Source organism: Thunnus maccoyii, chromosome 20 (assembly GCF_910596095.1).
Source record: "Thunnus maccoyii chromosome 20, fThuMac1.1, whole genome shotgun sequence".
NCBI lineage: Eukaryota > Metazoa > Chordata > Actinopteri > Scombriformes > Scombridae > Thunnus > Thunnus maccoyii.
Window position 1 is genome coordinate 20,212,254 of NC_056552.1, and position 19,276 is coordinate 20,231,529.

Genomic DNA, 19,276 nt, shown 5'->3' on the forward strand with positions numbered 1-19,276 from the left:
CATATTTAAAGAAGCTCATACATTTATTCATGCGCTTATTTGTGTGCTTATACATTATACCATTATACCATTGTGAGTAAAAACAGAAAGTGGTTAAGCCCAGTATAACCTCAAGTAAATCCCAACCTGACCACTGACTGAAAAAGAGAAAGGTACTGATTAGGTGTGAACCCAACAGGAAATAAGAATATTCACTTATTCAAGAAGTCCTAGGGCCTATTTTCATGTGCGTACATAGAATTTGGGGAGGGTTTGGGCCTGACATATAAACATTACAATATCACATATTACTTTCAACATTAAAATTACAATTAATACAAAGATTACAATGACACAGTAATTATAATCTGCACTTATCTCCCTTAAAGTCCTCCTCCACTCAAAACTGCATTTTTTTTCTTGTTCCATCAGTTGAATGTTTGAGCTTCACTGGGCAAAATGATTTGCTGTTTTCACATTAATCTGTTGAAAAGGTTTCTCTGTGCTCTAACACATCTTAAATCTGATTCTAAGACATGTACTTACAATTATGAGTTGAGACATAACAACAGGTTTGGAGGCCATTGTGGTCCAGTATGCAACTTACACAAGTATGATGTGGAAACCTGAAGCCTCCAGTACACTGAGGATTTTCAGTGAAGTAGGAGACATATTGTATCCAGCAGTTTAACTTTTGAAATGAAAAATATTTGCATGTTCATAGATTCCGTATTTTTCAATGAGGGAGAAACAGTAGATGTAACTTTAAGGTGATGATGTCATTTTACATATGTAAATGTACATCTTTTGTGGAAGAATCCTGTCATACACAAATTACTCTTGCAATCAGAGTATTTTTATGTCTTAAAACATGTCTGGAGGGGATCTTTAAGATCAAGTTAAAGTTTATTGTCAACTGTATAGAAATATACAATGAAATTCCTGTAGCAAGCCACAACACAAAAATTAAAAGATACAATACAGTATAAGATTAAAATCATTAGAAATAGAATTGTACACAAATGCACTAGTCTGCAGCAGGGTTTTACTTTTGGACTATTAATCTACACATAGTATTGAATTAAGTGTATGTAAACATTCTCTGCATGGTTTTCTTCACCTGCTGGACAGCATCCAGTTTGTGCCAACATAATAAAATCTGTTATCTAAACAAAACTGGAACCTGCCATTACTCCTAAATTCTCTCAACACAGATATTTACACCAGACATCAACTAAATCTAATCTAATAATGTTCCCTTATACTGTTAAATGCTTTATTACACCAGTAATTGTCAAAGTAGAAGCAAAACTGTATTTTCAATTGAGATCAACTGAGAAAGTGAGATTTTTTTCAGCGAGTAAAAATTCTCAATTGTGAATGTGAAATATACCTGTAATTCTACAACCATCCCAGCGGCTCTGTGAGGTTGTACATAAGCTTAGCAGTGATTTTGAGCAAAATCACAATTCATCATGAGGCAGACATGAATTTATGTACCAAAATTTATGGCAATCTGTCCAATAGTTGTCAAGACATTTCAGTCAGAACCATAAATGTCAACATTTGGAGGAAACTTCAGGGGATGGTTCTGGGAGGAACCTCAAATATCTGAACAAAATGTGATGGCAACCCATCTAATGATTGTTGAGGTATTTCGGTCTGGACCAAAGTGGTGACCAATAGACAACCGCAACTGCCATCCCAAAACTGCTTACATAGCTAAAAACGATATGACCCTTTAAAACACACTGCAATCCAAAAGTGCTTTCCTGATTTTATCTAATCAACCAAGGAACTATAAGATAAATAGGCCATAACAGTTAGATAGGAATGTATGCCACCACACAAACAAACCCAACCGTAGCAATATATTTGTGATATATGCAACATTACCAAGTCAAAACATTACAAATAATATCACCAAATTTATTTAATTTATTCTACATTACCATCAATACAGATCTCAACACATTTCACAGATAACAATTACAGAGGACAGTTCATATATCACTACAGGTCAATATTCACATACACATAAAAACAGAGTACTACATGCATAAACACATGCACATATGTACACAACACACGCACAGGTAATGCACTGCTAATGCAAGTAATGTGATTTACTTCCATTTGCAAGAGTAATATATTGAGCACTAAACAGCCAGTATGAGTGTATGAATGGAGTCATATTAGCACAGACCAGAGCTAGACAGGGGCTCTGGAAAATGTCAGGGGCTATAGATAATAATTATTCTTTCAGTACACCATTTAGGGTCACATAGGTGTTTACATCCTTTACTTCTCTTATTCAAGGTGAGTAAAATTGTGCTATCTCAGATGAAAATCATTGTTAGACATATCAAACTGTGTCAAGAAGCACCTATTCAAATTCAGCCTACAGCTATCTCACTTATCTATTACCCTGTTAACTGTCTCATTGCTTTTGGATTGAATATCAGCCAAATTGTTGAAAACAACATGCAAACATAAAGCACCTTTGAATATTAGTAGCTTCGCCTTGGAATATTTCTCCTGAAAATCACAAACCAGTTGTCTGTCGGTTATTTTGGTGAGCATTAAAGCATGTGAAAGGAAGCAAACTTCAATTACTGAAAATAACAACATATTGTGAGCAACATAATCCAAAAATATTAATGACGAGTGAGAGCTTGCATCTTTATTTGAAATATTATTTTTGAAAAAATGGAATTGTCAAATATGTTCTGAAATAAACATCTAATTTTCAATAAACATTTCCAACTTGATTACTTCAGCCTCTAAATAATATTCAGCCACTACATGTCAGTGATAGTCCAAGTCTTGCCTCAATCTTCTGGTTAATTGTTTCTTCTGTGATTAAGCAGTTAAGTATTGGTAGTAATGGTGCATTACTGCCACCCACTGTTCTGAAGTAATCTAATGTATGTCTTCATCAACACATTCCTTAAAGCACGGGTTCATCATTCTTCAAGTCTGTCTTAAAAGAATATGCAGGTGTCCAAATGAAACAGGTTTTTCTTGTCATAATCATTCCTCCTGTTCATACTGGCCATTAGAAGATCCCTTCATAATGCATGTAAGTGATGGGGGCCAAAATCTACAAGCTTCCTTCTGTACAAAAATGTATTTAAAGGTTTATCTGAAGCTAATATGAAGCTTCAGTCATCCAAATGAGTCAAATCAAGTAGATATCTCTCAATGTTACAGTTTTTTTAGAGCAAAAGTCCCTCTTTTTGTTACTATACTTCCATCGTAGCTCAACAGGGAAACACTGTCCAAAGAAACACAGGGAAGGAATTTGATGCTAAAAAGACTGTAAATGTGTAAGATATCCACTTGATATGACTAACTCATATAAGCTTCACATCAACTTTTAAATACATTTTTGCACAAAATGACTATATGGACACACTGTGGATTTACTTATATTGAAAGCACATTTGAAGGGGATCTTTTAATAGCCAGTATTAACAGAAGGAATGATTACAGCAAGGAAAACCTCTTTCAGCCTCCATATGGGCACCTGACTGTTGTTTTAAGACAGACTTGAAAAATTGTGAACCTATCTTTTAAGTTTTGTCTTTATCTTGTTTCTTTTTTTTCTGTAATGATAGAGGCCTTAAAAAAGGCCGTGCATGATCGAGACCCTGGCATGTAAAGTTTTAGGCAAAGTAACTGACACATGATTAAGATGCAACAAAGTATTATTTTATTTTCAGATCCTGTACAAACAAGACGTGTACAAAAAGTGGGCAAGGCTGATCTCTCACAGAGTTGGGGGCAGAGTAGATTTTTGCCCAGGAGCCCCCCAGTGGTTTAATCCAACCCTGGTCCCGGTAATGTGACTGGGGATGGTACCAACACTGCCAGGGTTTGATTCCCTGTATGATGTATGCTCTTTTGGGCCTTTCCACAAGTGTCATGATTCGTTACTATGGTTATTAAAGGATCATGCAGGTTTCATGAAGCCAAAATAGGAACATAATGTTTTGTTATGCAGGGGAATCCCATTTATTGACATAAATAAAGGAAGTCAATGAATTCAACACCTTCGATATTAAAACAGCACACAGTGCCTGTAGCAAAGCAGGAACAAAACAGTCTGTAGATTTCTGTTAGAGAAAAGTAAATTGACTTCTGACTGTAATCTGTTTGGGACCTTTTTTTCCAGGTGGATTTTTGAATAGGATCTTTGTGGCCTTGAGATCATGTACTGGTGATAATTAATACATTTGCAAAAATCTATTTGTGATCAATTTTTCATTGGAATTTAGAGTAAAGATACAGGGATGTGGTTATAAACTCAATTCACAGAGGAGAGAAATTAAGCGTACATTTTCCTATTGCATTACAAAAGTCCCAAGAGATATAACAGAACAAACAAACAAACAAAAAAGAAAGACTGAGTTGTCACTCTCCCCTGGGTCAGTACAAACAGAGAAAAAATAAACAAATAGACATGAAATAGACATGGATGGGTGGGTGGGGGGTTGGGGGCACAGAGAGGAAAACAAACTACCAGCCATATCAAAACCCTATCTTGCCCGCCCTCCCTAACTCTGTCCCTCACCCCTCCCCTTCTTAACTACCCTCCAGCCTCACACCCCCCCAACCCTACCCCAAGGACCCCATGGATGAACAGAATAAGTTTATAATAAGGACTTAAGAGTATTGATGATATGATTCCGGCATGTAACATCGTTGGATTTTGCATGATGCATATCAGCCACCCAGCGTTCCATGTTGGATATATCAATAAAGTCTAATAACCACTTCTGTACAGACGGAGAGTGGGGAGGCTTCCATCTGCAGGCTATGAGTCTTTTTGCAGCTGTGAGGCCGGACAACCAGAGGCGTCTCTGTCTGATAGAAAGATCTAGGTTAGATCTGTCATTAAGTAAGAGGACAGATGGTGAGTATGGGATTGGTTTGGACAATATGGTGGACAACATGCAGCAAACCTTCTTCCAGAAGTCTGCAACCCCTGCACATTCCCATACCATGTGAAGAAAGGTGCCCAAAGTTTATGATGTTGGATGAATAAAATTAAAGTGAATAACTTGGTGGTTAGGGTTTCGGGAGAATAGCAGAGTATTGTGCCAAATAAGTTGCCAATTCAGATTGCTGTCATTAGATGACAGGCCCCTCTTCCACACATGGATAATGGAAAGAGGTTTAGAAGAAGCCTTTGCCAGGAGAGCATAAGTGCTAGAGACTAGACCACTGGGTTTGGTCAATGCTGTGTGAAATGGATGAATACCCAATGGGCCATCCCAAGGTACACCATAGGTGCACATTGTTGTGCGCAGTTGTAGATAGAAAAAAACCCAAAGATCCAGGTAAATTCAAGTGCTTAAATTAAAGTGCTTTTGAATGTCTTGGAATGAGCGGAGACCCACCACCCCAAACATATCATAAAGAGTGAGTACACAATTATTACTCCACTGGGAGAATAATATTGGAAGATCAGTTTTTACCTCTGTGAGCACTTTCTTGTAATTAATTGACACAGTGTTTATAACTGAGGGGTGGATAGAGACCCTCAATTATTTAAGGCTCTGAGCCGCTGGGATGTTTAATGGGGTAGCTGAATGTCTGGTAGAGTCGTTCAGGGGCAATAGTGCAGATTTTCCCTGGTTGATTTTGTATCCAGAGATCTGGCTGAAATATGTAGGAGGTGGGGAAGAGATTGGGGGACATTCTGAATAAAGAGCAGTATATCATCTGCATAGAGAGATATGTGGTGTTTGGTGTTGTGAACAATAATAGGGTCATGATTGCCAGACAGCCTGGGCCACAGGTTCAAGAGGTGAGAGAGGGCAGCCTTGGCAAGAGCTACGTGAGACTGGGAATATTTTGGAACAAGTGATACCTGTCAACACCATAGCTGTTGGGTTGGTATACAGTAATTGAACCATTGCTAAAAAGGATTTCCAAAACCCATGCAGTGTAATACAGCCCATAAGAAGTGCTACTCGAGCGGTCAAATGCCTTCTCCACATCTGGAGACAGAATAGCATTTGATGTTTCAGCAGTATGTGAAGTTTCCATAACATGGAGAAGGCAACATATATTGTCTGAGACAAGATGATTTTTGATGAAACCCGTACCAGAGAGGTCATAAATGTTTCCAGTCGAGAAGCTGGTCTTTTGGTGTAAAGCATCATATCTAAGTTCAAAATTGATGAGGTAGCCTGAACAGAGAGATGGGTCCTTGCCCTTTTTTAGAATAAGAGAGATAAGAGCCTTGTTATTGTTATTAGATAAAGATCCTTTTTTGATAGCAGTATGAATCATTTCAAGAATATGAAGGCCCACCTAGGGCCAAAAAGACAAGTAGAGGTCAGGCGGCAGACCTGGTGACTTCCCTTTGTTCATGTTACCAAGGGCTTTATGGAGTTCACACAGCATTATAGATGCATCTAATTCAAGGTGGGCTTCTGGGTGAAGTTATGTTAGCTGTAGAGAGGTCAGAAAGGCATTACAACATTGTTCATTGTAACTTATCTCTCACATATACAAAGCAGAGAATAATATGCGAAAACTGTTATTGATATCCACTAGGTTCGTACACAAATCATCTATGGGGGATTTGACTGAAGTTATATTTGCTATTTGTTCATTAGATTTAAGTTTAGAGGCAAGTAGATGGCTTGGCTATGCACTATGGAAGTAATGAGTTTGTCTAGTCCTGTGGATTAGGAAATCTAGATTGTAACACTGACTCCCTAGGCTGTGCACACACACAGATTTGCAAAAGTTAAATTTTTTTCCACAAAACCTACAATCTGTTAAATTATGGGAGCATTTTTTCCCATTGTAAGGATTTTGTACTCCTAATTGTTACAATTTCCATTGAATTCACCTTCAAAAAGTGCTGCCACCTACATTAAAGATGATAGATTTGGTGTGGTAAAGAAAAAATAAATTCTTTTGTGTTATTGCTCGTTTTCTCTAATAATGACCACATGCAGTGAATGATTTTATCCTCCAAATGTGCCATTTCATAACTTATATGAATACAACATACATCCCCAGAAGGCCTGAATCAGGCAGGTTTTAACAAGGACAATCTCTTCAAATAGTGTGCATAAGTTCTTTCCTCTTCATCGAGCATCTCTAGCTCCCACTCTTTCACACTGCTGACAGCAAGCACATTAGCTTTCATCTTTTACAAACTGCTTCTGCAGTTTGGCCAGTCATTAGGGATACTAAGTGGATACACAAAACTTTATTCTCACAAAACCTTTTTTTCTAAGTTGTAGTACAGCAGCTGAAGTTTTAAAACATAAAATCATGTCGAACTGCAGGGAAATATGTCAGCAATGCTCAAGACAAAGATGTTTTCATGTATTGGTGTAGTCATTAAAAATGACATTTTTGTTTGAAATATTCAACTCATATAAGCATGATACTACTTAAAATTATTCCTGGACCAAGCAAAAAAGGATGTTAAACACTGTCATACAATATGAATATTTCAATTTAATTTAAAACTACTTATGGAGGTTATTTGGGAAACACTGAGAACTCTGAAGGTTGATAGTTTAAGATTAACCAGTGTGAATAAGACGGAATCAATAGCTGTGCAGCAGTTATATCTACTGTAAACCGAGCAGCTCTTGTGCTGCAGTTTGGAGTTAAATACATGAGAAAATGTTGGCTTCTCAGCCAACAGATCATTGCTCTGCAGTAAGAAATTTACAAGTCTGTGGGATGATTTTGAACATTTGCCTTGAATTGCCAAATTGAATGTGTTCCAAAAGAGCAAAAATCAAGGGTGACACTCGAGCAGCACGGTAGGCTTAATAAATACCCAATAACAAGTAATTGAGGAAAGACCAAAGAAGGTTTTGGTCCATGAAGGGAAGAATATTTTTGATGGAAGGCTCATGAATGAGAAGACTAGAGCCAAACATGCCAACACAAGAACATGCTGAGAAAATGGCTTTACTCTGCCCTACATGATAGAGATTTTAGACCATTTACCACCATTTTATGAGAAAGCAAACAAAGAAGAAAGAAAAGGGATGGGGTCCTCTCTAAAATCATGAGCAGCCAAACAGTTCTCAGTGTTTGTGAATCCACCTTGGTCTGCTACCCTTGAAAGGAAAAGTAAATGTTTAATTTGCTATTTTACAGGCGGAGGCTGCAAAACTGATTAATAATTAGATTCCTTGCATTTAAGGTAACTGTTGAACATAATCCAACTTCAGCCTTTACAGCTAAACCTCACCCAGAAAACGTGCAAGTTCAGGTAGGCTGCATGGAGGAATCTGATAATGACTAACTTTTTTTTTTTTTTTTTTTTATCCGTGAATAAACATCACACTTGATCCACCACTGCAGCTGCACGTTTGTCAGCTTTATTATTTTTTTATTTGCATCCCCTCATCCTCACCCGCTGCCACCAGCAGCTCCACCATCACTTCGCAGGCAAACAAGCCTTTTCTGCCCGACATTATCTTCATCCAGGCTCCGCTGGAAAGGAGGCTGAAATGACGGATGCAACCATGGGAGAGAGACACGGGGACAGTTTATTTACATCGGAGGAGGCTGTGTAAGTTTAGAGGGAAGCCGCAGCGTGTGTCTCCCTCTTTTTACTTTCACCGACCCCCTCCTCCTCCTCCGCTGGCAGAAATTTATAAAGAACAAAAAATCCGACGAGGGAGGGAGGGGGGTTGATATACGCCGAGGCTGAAATCGAGAGGCGAACCCAGGGAAAGAGGAGTAATTTGTACACGGGACTTTCCCCCTCTTAGTCCCCCAAAAGGAGGGGGAAAAGTCGCAATATTGGAAACGAAAAGGAATGAGCTTCTAAGGGCGTGAAAACGTCTGCAATTGTGGATACTTTATATATTTTTATTTCGAAAAAATATGGCCGAGAACGTTCTGGACTCTGGCCCGCCTTCAGCCAAGAGGCCTAAACTCTCCTCTCCGGCACTTTCCGCCTCCGCCAGCGATGGAAACGGTGAGTATTGTTTAACTATATCATTTGTTAAGGGTGTTATTCGTTAAGTTTGTCGTTTTTCGGCGGCTTCGGTGTACTTGAAAGAGGAAGAGGACGCGGGATTACTCTTCTGTTTTTGTCGTAGCTCGCTAACGTTAGCGCGCTAGTAGTGTCGGATACGTGCAGAGGAGCTAGCTCGCATGCTAACAGCCATTTTAGCCGGAGGTAGCTCGATTAGCCAACACTCGGCTAGCGCTAAGCTAGATAGCTGAATGCGGGTCTTCAATGGACGGTCCCGTGTCTTAATGGCTACTTTAGCCGGGCTGATGATAAGCTCAACACCAAGTTATGATAAAGTTTTAAATGTTTTACAGCTGTACCAAATTGGCAGTAAGTTACAGCCACTCCCAAGCAGGGATTTGAGTTTTGAAGGCTCCCAACGTATGAAACAATCTGTTGTTTTGCCCCATCATAACTCGGACCCTCTCCCAACTAACGTTAGCTACCGTTAATAGCGTTAACCAAAGCAGAGGTTGCCTTGTTGGGGAGCTAAATTTAGGCCCACGGCATGGGTCCGACTGATTGTTAAACTCAAATTGCCATTGTTGGTGTGTTTTTTGTGTGTGGATGGCGTATGGCAGCAGCTGGAATAGTGGCCTGAGAGCAAAACTGTGCAGCATGGACAGCGACATGTCCAGCCACTGCAATATATTAACCACCGAGTCAAGATAGCAAGCAAACACTCGTCCAAGCACGAAATGGTCATCCAGATTTCACCACTTAATCATTTTTTTACTCCGAACTGCTGCATTTTACGGCTGTCTACTCGGGAATAGGCTGTCAGTGTCAGTCAGCGTCTGTGGAAAGGGACTTTGATGGCGAAATCATTCAGACATTGCACACATGTTACGCTACCTTGCATGGCACATTTTGAAGATCGGTCCAGTGCTGTCAAGAAAACGAAATCTGCAAATTATTGCACTCGAATGTATTTCCCCTACGATCATTTGCGACGGTGTCATGCAGGTTGTTAATTGCAATAGTTAATTTGAGGAAAAAAAGCATATGTCGAGAAATTGGTACAAGTTCTTTGCATGCAAGTTACTTGTTTTTGTGCGTCTACCTTCAAAAAGCAGTTTGTAATTAAATTTAGCTGGTGACAAATGCAATTTGTTAATTTTTATATTTAGTTTGCTTAATGTTAGTTGGGCTGCAAGTACAGTTTACAGGTATTTTCGTTGTAGGCCAATCATTTAATATACACTATTAATCAAAATGTAAAAAAAGACTGGTGAATCACCACTGCAAGCATCCTGAGCTGAAACTGATGTCTTGATAGTTTATTTAATCTAATATATAACCAGAAATCCAAAGTATTCGGTTTGTAGTCATATGAAACAAAAAAAAACAACTTCTCACATTTGTGATCTGTAATGAGCAAATGTATTGTAACTTGAAAAATTAGCTGAACAAATAATTGATGTATAGAAGCTGTTTGGGTGAGTTAGACACTATATGATACCTATACTGTGTTAGAAAAAACAGTGATTTACAGAACAACATAAGTCAGGTCTAAATTAGATTCTGTACCTTGAGAAATTTGTGTGTGCTTTTTGGTCTTGATGTCCAGCTTAAAGATTCAGAAAGATACATGATGTCCATCTGTCTTGATTGCCTAAGTTGTGTGCTGTTGAACCCACTGTATACAAACTGACACACAAAGTATGCGTCTCGACTTGGCTCCATTTTGTGGCGTTATTTCTATTAAACAACCTATTTGTCACCATGTCTGTATAAACCTGTCTTTGCAACACTTTGAATCACTTCGCTGGTCAGGGATTATCTGTGTGAGCAGACCATGTGGGCGTGTGTGTTTGCATATATGTTTGTACATACTGCTTGACACACATACATAAGGTATGGACTTCAGTTAGTAGTATGGTGCTCATCTGTGTTGCGCTTAGTGGAATGTTATTTATTTCTGACAGGGGAAAATTGGTCATACACCTCTAAACAGCTTTTATCAGTTTTTAACATCAAGCATGCAATTGATTTTCACTCTGTCATGTTAAAAAATGAAGGATTATACCAGCTTACATGGCTGTGGCCCATTTTGTCTTCCTCTAACCCTTTGCCTGTTTTTGTCTTGTTGTCTCCCCCTTTCCTAAACTGTGCATTTCTTTTCCATTTCAGATTTCGGCTCGCTGTTCGACTTGGAGCATGACCTCCCAGATGAGCTCATCAGCTCTAATGATCCAGGCCTTGTCAATGGTGGGGACCTCAACCAGTTGCACACCACCCTTGGAGGAGGCCCTACAGGCTTGGGTCCTGGAGGAGGCGGTGGAGGAGCAGGAGGAATGGGTCTTGGGCTTGGCCCTGGAGGAGGTCCTGGTGGTGTTGGCGGAGGCCAGGATGCGGTGGCCAAGCACAAACAGCTGTCTGAGCTCTTGCGTTCAGGGGCACCCGCCTCGACCCAACCGGGACACCAAGGAGCTATGGGCAGCCCAGGAGGACCCAATGCCATGGGGCAACACTTGGCAAACATGAAGGCATCCCCTGGCCAGGGGCCTCAGCAGATGATGGGCCAGGGACAGCAGCAGCACCTCTCCCCCCAGCAGCAGGCCAACATGATGCAGCAGAATGCTGCGGCTGGAATGATGGGTGGCATGAATAGGGCCATGATGGGAGCGCAGCAGAAAGGAAATAATGGACAGCAGCAGCCAGGCATGATTGGGAGTCAGGTGATGAATGGCTCTCCCAGGATGGGTTTTGGGAATCAGGGGATGGGTGGCAACAGCAACCTGTTGGCTGAGACCCTACAGCAGCAGGGAGCTGGGGGCCAGGCTGGGATGAGAGGCCAGCAACCTGGAGCACTGAACAAGGTAGGAACTCCTTCATAGAATTTTTTTTCTTTTTTCAGTGGAAATAGTTTAACATTCCACAGGAAATATTTCACCCATTTCTTTTAATTTGATGGACTTCAGTACAGGGAGCAAGAAGGCCATAATGCCAGCTGTGGTTGAAAATAAAAAACATGTTACACATGTAGTTACGTTGTTGTGTTCAGCAGTAACTTGTGAGACTCAAATTATGTGGTAGTTAATGCTCAGGAACCTTTTATTATTTACCCACTTAATTTTAAATTAGAAATGTTCATTAAGAACTCATTCTTATTTTGTTTACAGCATAAACTTTGTTCCTAACTTAGTTGAACTTAGGTATATAATTATGCGACATAATTCTTTTCATTGCATCACTAGTTTGCTGCTAAGACATAAACGACAGTTGATGGCAAATCATTTTTAGCACATGATTGATGATTCATTATAACTGAAGAACGTGTGTGATCCTTTATTGTTTATGTGAACTGCAAAACCTGTTCACAAACTGAATGTTGCCGTTTTTAACATTTGCTACCCTACTGCAGGCTTTATTTTGGTTCCTGTGAAAGATGTGCTTTTTTCTCTATAGAACCACAAAATAGTGCTTTGGGTCCATGACTGTATCTATGTATTTTTTACAACCACGAGAGATGCATAGTGGGCTTATGCTTGCAGTTCAAGTGGCAGAAAACTGTTGTGTTTGTGTGATTGGCACTCCCACAGGAGTGACAGTAAAAATGTTGCAGCAGCAGACTGCTGCTGCTGAATGAATGTGGTGGAGGCACTGATGTTTGATTTAGCCGTTGAGATCAAAAGCAGTGAGAGGATTTCCAGGTCATGTTTGGGGAGCAGTAAAAGAAAAATGCAATGGAGGTTGTGAAGATGAATGAAGGAATTGGGGGGGAAAAGGAAAGAACAGTCTGCTCAGAAAAAGATGAACTATTCATAACAGATTGCTTTTACCCACACTGCTGGTCACTTAAGTTACAACTTGAGTCTATCTCAGTGCTTGTCTGTTTTAAGCGATTGATGTGTAAATCTAGGTTTGTGTAATTTTTAGGCAATTTTCTAATGATTCAATTAAACTTGATGCTGTAAATAACCTCTTTAATTGACTGAGAAGTACATTTTAGCCGTTTAGAAGTGGGTGACTTAATTGCTCTTGAGCAGTAGGAAGTGGAAAGTGGTTTAAAAACAGATGTGATTTTATGCTCTTTTGTTTTTTGGGGGGGTGAAAGCTTCTCCCTAACGTTACCTTTGATGGGGTTCACGGTGTATGTAAATCTCCACAGGACTTCCTCATTTAACAGCTAATGTTGAGATCATAGGAAACTCTGCAAAATCACGGTGGAATCTGTCAGAACTAGAAATACTGTCACATGTTCAGTTCAGATGCTGCCGCTGATAATTTAAGTGAAATGTGTTTGCAACTACATAGTTGAATGCCTTCTTGATGTTTTCTTATTTCTCCTCCTAGATGGGGATGATGGGCAACCCAGGGGTCCCTTTTGGAGGGCCATATGCAGGGCAAGGGAATCAAGGTCTTGGAGGCGCAGGGCTGGGCCCTCAGCTCCAGAACAAAGGTCCGATGGCCAACAGTCTGGCCCAGTTTAATGTGGACAAGAAGAACCAGCCAATGCAAGGGATGGCTGCCATGGTAAGGAATATATACTCCCTGAAGAAATGTTCACATGTCAGATGCAAGAAAATGTTGTACTCTACTCTATTAATCCCGGTCCCAAACTGGCAGACAACTCAAAATTATTCCCTTATGTCTCACCTCTTCCCACGAACCTCGCCTCCCACTGCACCACTGTTTTACTCCTCTGTATTCCATGTTTCCTTTCATTTGACCCAACCGTGACTATTTATTTTCAACTCTCCTCTTATTATTTATTCACCACCCCTTATCTATTCTTATTCTGCGCCTCCTCTCCTCTCCTCTCCTCTCATTACTCCCTGTTACCTTTTCCCTCACATTTCCTTATTTCCTGTTTATGTACTTCTCTTGTCTCATCCGTGTCACATCTTCTTATTCCTCTCACTTCACTTACTGCAGGGCTCCCAGCAGTCACAGACAGGTGTGGGCGGTCCCTCTGGTGCACCTGTGGGAGGGGCCCCTGGGATGGTGCCCAGTGCTCAGGGAGGTCTGGTGGGTCCCGGTGCCCAGGTTTCTGCAGCATCTGCTGCAGCCGGAGCGCCACCCACAGCAGATCCTGAGAAGCGCAAACTCATCCAGCAGCAACTGGTACTCCTGCTTCATGCACACAAGTGCCAGCGGCGGGAGCAGGCCAATGGTGAAGTCCGGCAGTGCAACCTGCCCCACTGTCGCACTATGAAGAACGTCCTCAACCACATGACTCACTGCCAGGCTGGCAAGTCCTGTCAGGGTGAGTAGAAGGGATGCTACATGTGTCTGACAAGGACACGTGTTTCAACATTATTCAAGTGGTATCAATGATAACAGCAGCGTAAGAACTGGAGTTATCCTACTTTTTATATTGCTATCAAAAACATTGTGAGACAAAAAGCATAATTTTATCCTTTTAACAAATACTGTCTGTATATCCTCACTTTTACACAGCTTGTGTCTCTGTGCTATAGACCTTAACTGTCCTCCAAAAACTATTAAACATAAATCAGCCATATGGTTGTATCAGGTAACATGTTCCTTCACTGCAACGGACATGACTAGGGTACTTTATTCTGAAAGGAACTCTGGGTGCATTTTTACTTTTATATAGAGTAGTTCTGTGTTAGGCAGATATCACTGTGCATGCTCTGGGATGCAGTCCAGAATTTACACTGCTTTGCTAGGTTGACGAGCTGAGAGAAATAATCCTCCTAATGAAGGTTTATGTCGCCCAATGAAACGGTATAGCTCTTAGGCACATGGCGCAGGAGGCATAAGCTTTATAAGGTTATGACTAAACAGAAATGTTTTTTTTTGATAAGAATGAAAATATAAAATAACACCAGCCTTAGGTTAACTTCCTAACAGTTTTCTGTGTCTTGTTGATTGACATTGACCTCACTTTGTTCTGCCTCTTTCCCCATTCTCTGTTTCCCCGCTCTTCCTGTCTGTCTCCCCTTTTTCATCCTCAGTTGCTCACTGTGCATCATCAAGGCAGATCATCTCCCATTGGAAGAACTGCACGCGACATGACTGTCCTGTCTGCCTGCCACTGAAGAATGCTGGGGACAAGAGGAACCCGCAGTGTGAGTGTCTGTATCTGACCAAACAACAATATTCTTATACATTCCTTTTGTTCACATTACGCAAACTATCTTCATCCTTATTGTACACAGCAATTTCACTTGATCTGAAAGGTGATAACTTAAGTGGAATAACATAATGATGAATGATCATATTATGCCATTATTATACAAAATGTTTTAAATGAATGATTCCAAGCAAAGTATAATAAATACCAAAATGACATGTTTTGTTTTAAAATGTTTGAAGAGATATGAGTTTGCATACGTTTGCCATATGTTTTGATACATGTATCTAAAAAATATTTCTATTACTATTGTGATTTGTGATGCTAAATTGTCTCCAAGTGTATACTTTCATTCTTAGCATGAATCTTCCTCAGTTTGAAAGGAACTTGAGAAAGTGTGATTTGCAGTATGGTTTTAGTGAGTTTTTCTTAATTATTTAGTCATAGGGTTTTCTCAAGCTTCAGGAAATTATACGCTCTCAAACTGATCAGATGTGTTATCAACCACCTCCTCCTCTTTTGTCCTCACAGCTCTACTGGCGGGGGCCGGTGCAGGTCTGGGCAGCTCTCTTGGGGCAGTCTCTGGTGGCCAACCAAGTGCTCCCAACCTCAACCCACCGAGCCAGATTGACCCGAGCTCCATAGAAAGAGCCTACGCAGCCCTGGGCCTCACCTACCAGGGAAACCAGATCCAGGCTCAGACTGCCCAGCCCAATATGCCCAACCAAGGCCTGCAAGGCCAGGCTGGCATGAGGCCTATGAACCCGATGGGTGAGTTAGCTTGCATGTTCACCTGCCTCCCTCTCCAGGTCTTTCAAGTAAAGAGATGTATTGTATTACACCCTGTTCCTGATAGATCTCAGAGCCCAGACAAGAATATTAAACTTTGAGTTTTAAGATTTGGAGAGTTATGTAGAGATGTAGATGTTTCTAGAAGTGTTTAAGCATTCACTTACTATCAGAAAGAACCCTGAAAAGTGCCTACTAAAAGTTGTCAGCTGTCATAGGGCTCCAGGCAAAAAAATAGTCCCGTAGACACAGTCTGATTAACTCCTCAACAATAACTGCATTATTAGTAGTAGAGGAACACAAGTAATGCAAACATATAATGTCTTGTCCATGTGTAGGTGCGAATACTATGGGAGTCAATGGAGGTGTAGGTGCTCCATCTCAGAACCAAGCCAGCCTACTGCAGGACACCATGATGCACCTCAATGTGAACAGCCAAGGGTGAGGAGAATTGACGCACCATAATCAAAAGCATTTAACACCTTTTTAAGAGCTTTACATTTTTGTTAAATGAATTCTTCTCAATTCTACATCAGACCAAGGCCCACATCTATGTTTTTTAAAGAAGTTACTAATAAAACGATGCCTTCCCTTTCTCCTCTCAGTCTGATAAATGATGCTGGTGGGGTTGGCTCCATGCCCACAGCAGGCCCTCCCTCTGCCTCAGGCATGAGGAAAGGCTGGCATGAGGACATCACGCAGGACCTACGAAACCACTTGGTACACAAACTGTAAGTATTAACCGTGGAACATATACAGCCCCTTACACAGTCACTTTTATTAGCATTTGATCTCAGCTCTCTGACTACATACCTTCCTGTTTTAAGTTGCTAATGTTTGGCTGTTTGACAAACATCTATCTTTGCATATTACTACACATTTACATATGTAATACTTAAGAACTTTAATGCCACTGAGAGGAGTTAACAAATAATTATCATTATAACATATAACATATAATATTTAATAATATATAATTGATAATATTTTTAACCTCCTTCCCCATTTTCTCCTCTTTCTGTCCCCCCCCGTTTGTTCTCTCACCCACAGTGTTCAGGCCATCTTTCCGACTCCAGATCCTGCTGCCCTAAAGGACCGTCGGATGGAGAACCTGGTGGCCTATGCCAGAAAAGTTGAAGGAGACATGTATGAGTCAGCCAACAGCAGAGTAAGTTTCTCTCTCTTTTAGCTCACGGCATTACTCAAAAAAAGGAGGGGGAATGCTGGGAATTTTGTCATTTTGCAGCTGTGTTGTACCCAGCTGCCAAGTTACTCAGTTAGTCATAGGTCGGTCTCAAACATGAAAAATTGTATAGCTTATGTGCGGGACGTGGCTTGAAGTTTAATTGAAGTTTGTCACACCGAAAGTCTTGAATCAGTTTGGTGTCAATTTAACAAAAAAATAAGACAACAGGATCATGCACAGGACCTGTCGAGTTCTACAAAAAACTTTTTGTGGTTTTATAGCAGCAAGTATTTATTGTGTACTATTTTTCCTACTGCCCCTCTTACCCTTTTCTCTTATTTCTTTACCCTTTTTTGGCAGGCTGAGTACTATCACCTGCTAGCAGAGAAGATCTACAAGATCCAGAAGGAGCTGGAGGAGAAGAGGAGGACCCGGCTCCAGAAGCACAGTCTGGGCCTCGGGCCTGCCAGCATGGGTCAGCCTCCCACTGGACTGCCTCCAAGTGAGTGGACATGCAGCACATGTAGACTTGGATGAGATAATGTTGCACTGGGCTGCACGCATTCATGTGAATGATAATTTAATCCGACGGAATGTGACATTGTGACATTTTATTATTGTTTTGTATCTCTTACCTCATGCTTTTAGATTTAATGCACGACATGGTACGTGATTGCAGATTTGTCACTGCCGTATTATTTGTATCATATTTATATTATCTTGATGTCCTCTTTTTGCTGCATTTGGCACAATTTTCTTAATCTAAATCTCATTCTTTCCTATGTTTCTTTTTGTAAGAAAAACACCTTCTCCAGATTTTTCACAGTTTATTTGGATCAAACTACCTTTTCAGGTGTCTCTGTGTCATCATTTGGTGTCTCTTACACTCAAATGCCACTTATCTTTCCTGACCAAAAAAAGTTTTGTGCAAACGTCTTCACACATGCTTGTGAAGGACATTTCCACTTCTCTTCCCTCCTGATTTTCTTAATCTTCTGCCTCTGTTTTACAGACGGTCCTCTCCCTGACACATCAATGGTGCGACCTGCTGGACCAAATCAGATGGTCAACAGGATGCAGGGCCCAGGTAAAGAGACACTTGGGACTGAAACCCAACATTTAAATTTACTAGTGCAGTGCCTGTTTAAAATGTGCCTTTTCGGAACGGGCTGATTGCTTGGACACTGGTTTCCTTGCTTCAATGTATAGGAAAATTAATACAGTTGATGTGAGGTGTGAATGAGTATATACACCAACAACATTAAAGAAACTAACATTCTGTCATAGTCTACACAGATGTTGTAAATAATAAATATTCTAATAGTAAATAAATGTTCTTATTTCAAGTAAAATATGGGCCGCATTTAAATATAAAATACATAACAGAGCTTTTGGAAAAAATGTGCATCCTAAAATAAAGTGGATCGATCATATTGGGCTCTTAGATGGTTTATTTTCTGTGCCGGATTTGAGTGGGTACGTTTGCTCAATAGATTTGTGCTTTGTCTCGTAGTGGCGCTTCACAATCGCCACGGTCTCAGAACATGAGACATACTAGTTTTGAACTGCCTGTGGGAAGAAGGAACATGTAGGAGTCTGTCCATTCTTGATTTAAAAGCTCTGTTTTTGCTATCTACCGTTTCCTTTTTAGAGCATGCAGTGTGATTTCTCCGACTGCATTTATCTTGTCTCGTCTCTCCCTCTATCTCTGTGTATACTGTAAAGGCTGGAAAAGCTGCGCCAATTAAAATAGATATGCTCTGTCATACAATTTATCGGTTATTTCGCTAATCCAGACGAACTGCCTGTGGGAAGAATGAACATGTGAGAGTCTGTCCATTCTTGATTAAAAGCTCTGTTTATGCTGCACAGAACACTGATCGCTTGTTTATTCAAAATAAATTAATATTGGACATCACCTGTCCAAATTGTACCAAATTCGACACTGCATGTCCTTGGGTCCCCAGCAATACACCCACCAAGTGTGAAGTAGATTGAATGAGCAGTCCTCGAGATATGCAAAGGACATATATACAGACAGAGAGAGTCCTTGCTTTATAGTCAGATCACTTTATGGTCAAATCAACACATTGTACCTGTTGTATCAGCTCAAATGTTAATCTACATAAAAGAGGTATCAGACTGGAAGCTTGTAATATTTCCTTGCTCTGGTGTTGACAGTATGTTGTGTTTAGGACACTTTTACAAAATATGTAGTGTAGTTTCCACATGAAATGTTATGTGTTGTATCATAACAGTC

General features: G+C 40.4%; 1 protein-coding gene across 4 annotated transcripts in view; it reads left to right on the top strand.

The window, feature by feature from the left end:
* Nucleotides 1-8,449: 8,449 nt before the first annotated feature.
* ep300a (E1A binding protein p300 a) overlaps nucleotides 8,450-19,276 on the top strand; it is a 28,174-nt gene continuing 17,347 nt past the window's right edge. For 2 of the 4 annotated variants that reach the window (XM_042396550.1, XM_042396553.1), the window contains exons 1-11: nucleotides 8,450-8,956; nucleotides 11,129-11,817; nucleotides 13,295-13,474; nucleotides 13,877-14,207; nucleotides 14,923-15,042; nucleotides 15,573-15,812; nucleotides 16,169-16,271; nucleotides 16,436-16,561; nucleotides 16,881-16,998; nucleotides 17,377-17,518; nucleotides 18,029-18,103. In XM_042396550.1, coding sequence (XP_042252484.1) covers nucleotides 8,863-8,956; nucleotides 11,129-11,817; nucleotides 13,295-13,474; nucleotides 13,877-14,207; nucleotides 14,923-15,042; nucleotides 15,573-15,812; nucleotides 16,169-16,271; nucleotides 16,436-16,561; nucleotides 16,881-16,998; nucleotides 17,377-17,518; nucleotides 18,029-18,103 — 2,218 coding nt within the window. In that variant the 5' untranslated portion in view covers nucleotides 8,450-8,862. The remainder of the gene's footprint in view (nucleotides 8,957-11,128; nucleotides 11,818-13,294; nucleotides 13,475-13,876; nucleotides 14,208-14,922; nucleotides 15,043-15,572; nucleotides 15,813-16,168; nucleotides 16,272-16,435; nucleotides 16,562-16,880; nucleotides 16,999-17,376; nucleotides 17,519-18,028; nucleotides 18,104-19,276) is intronic. The other 2 variants (XM_042396551.1, XM_042396554.1) reach the window with 1 other exon arrangement.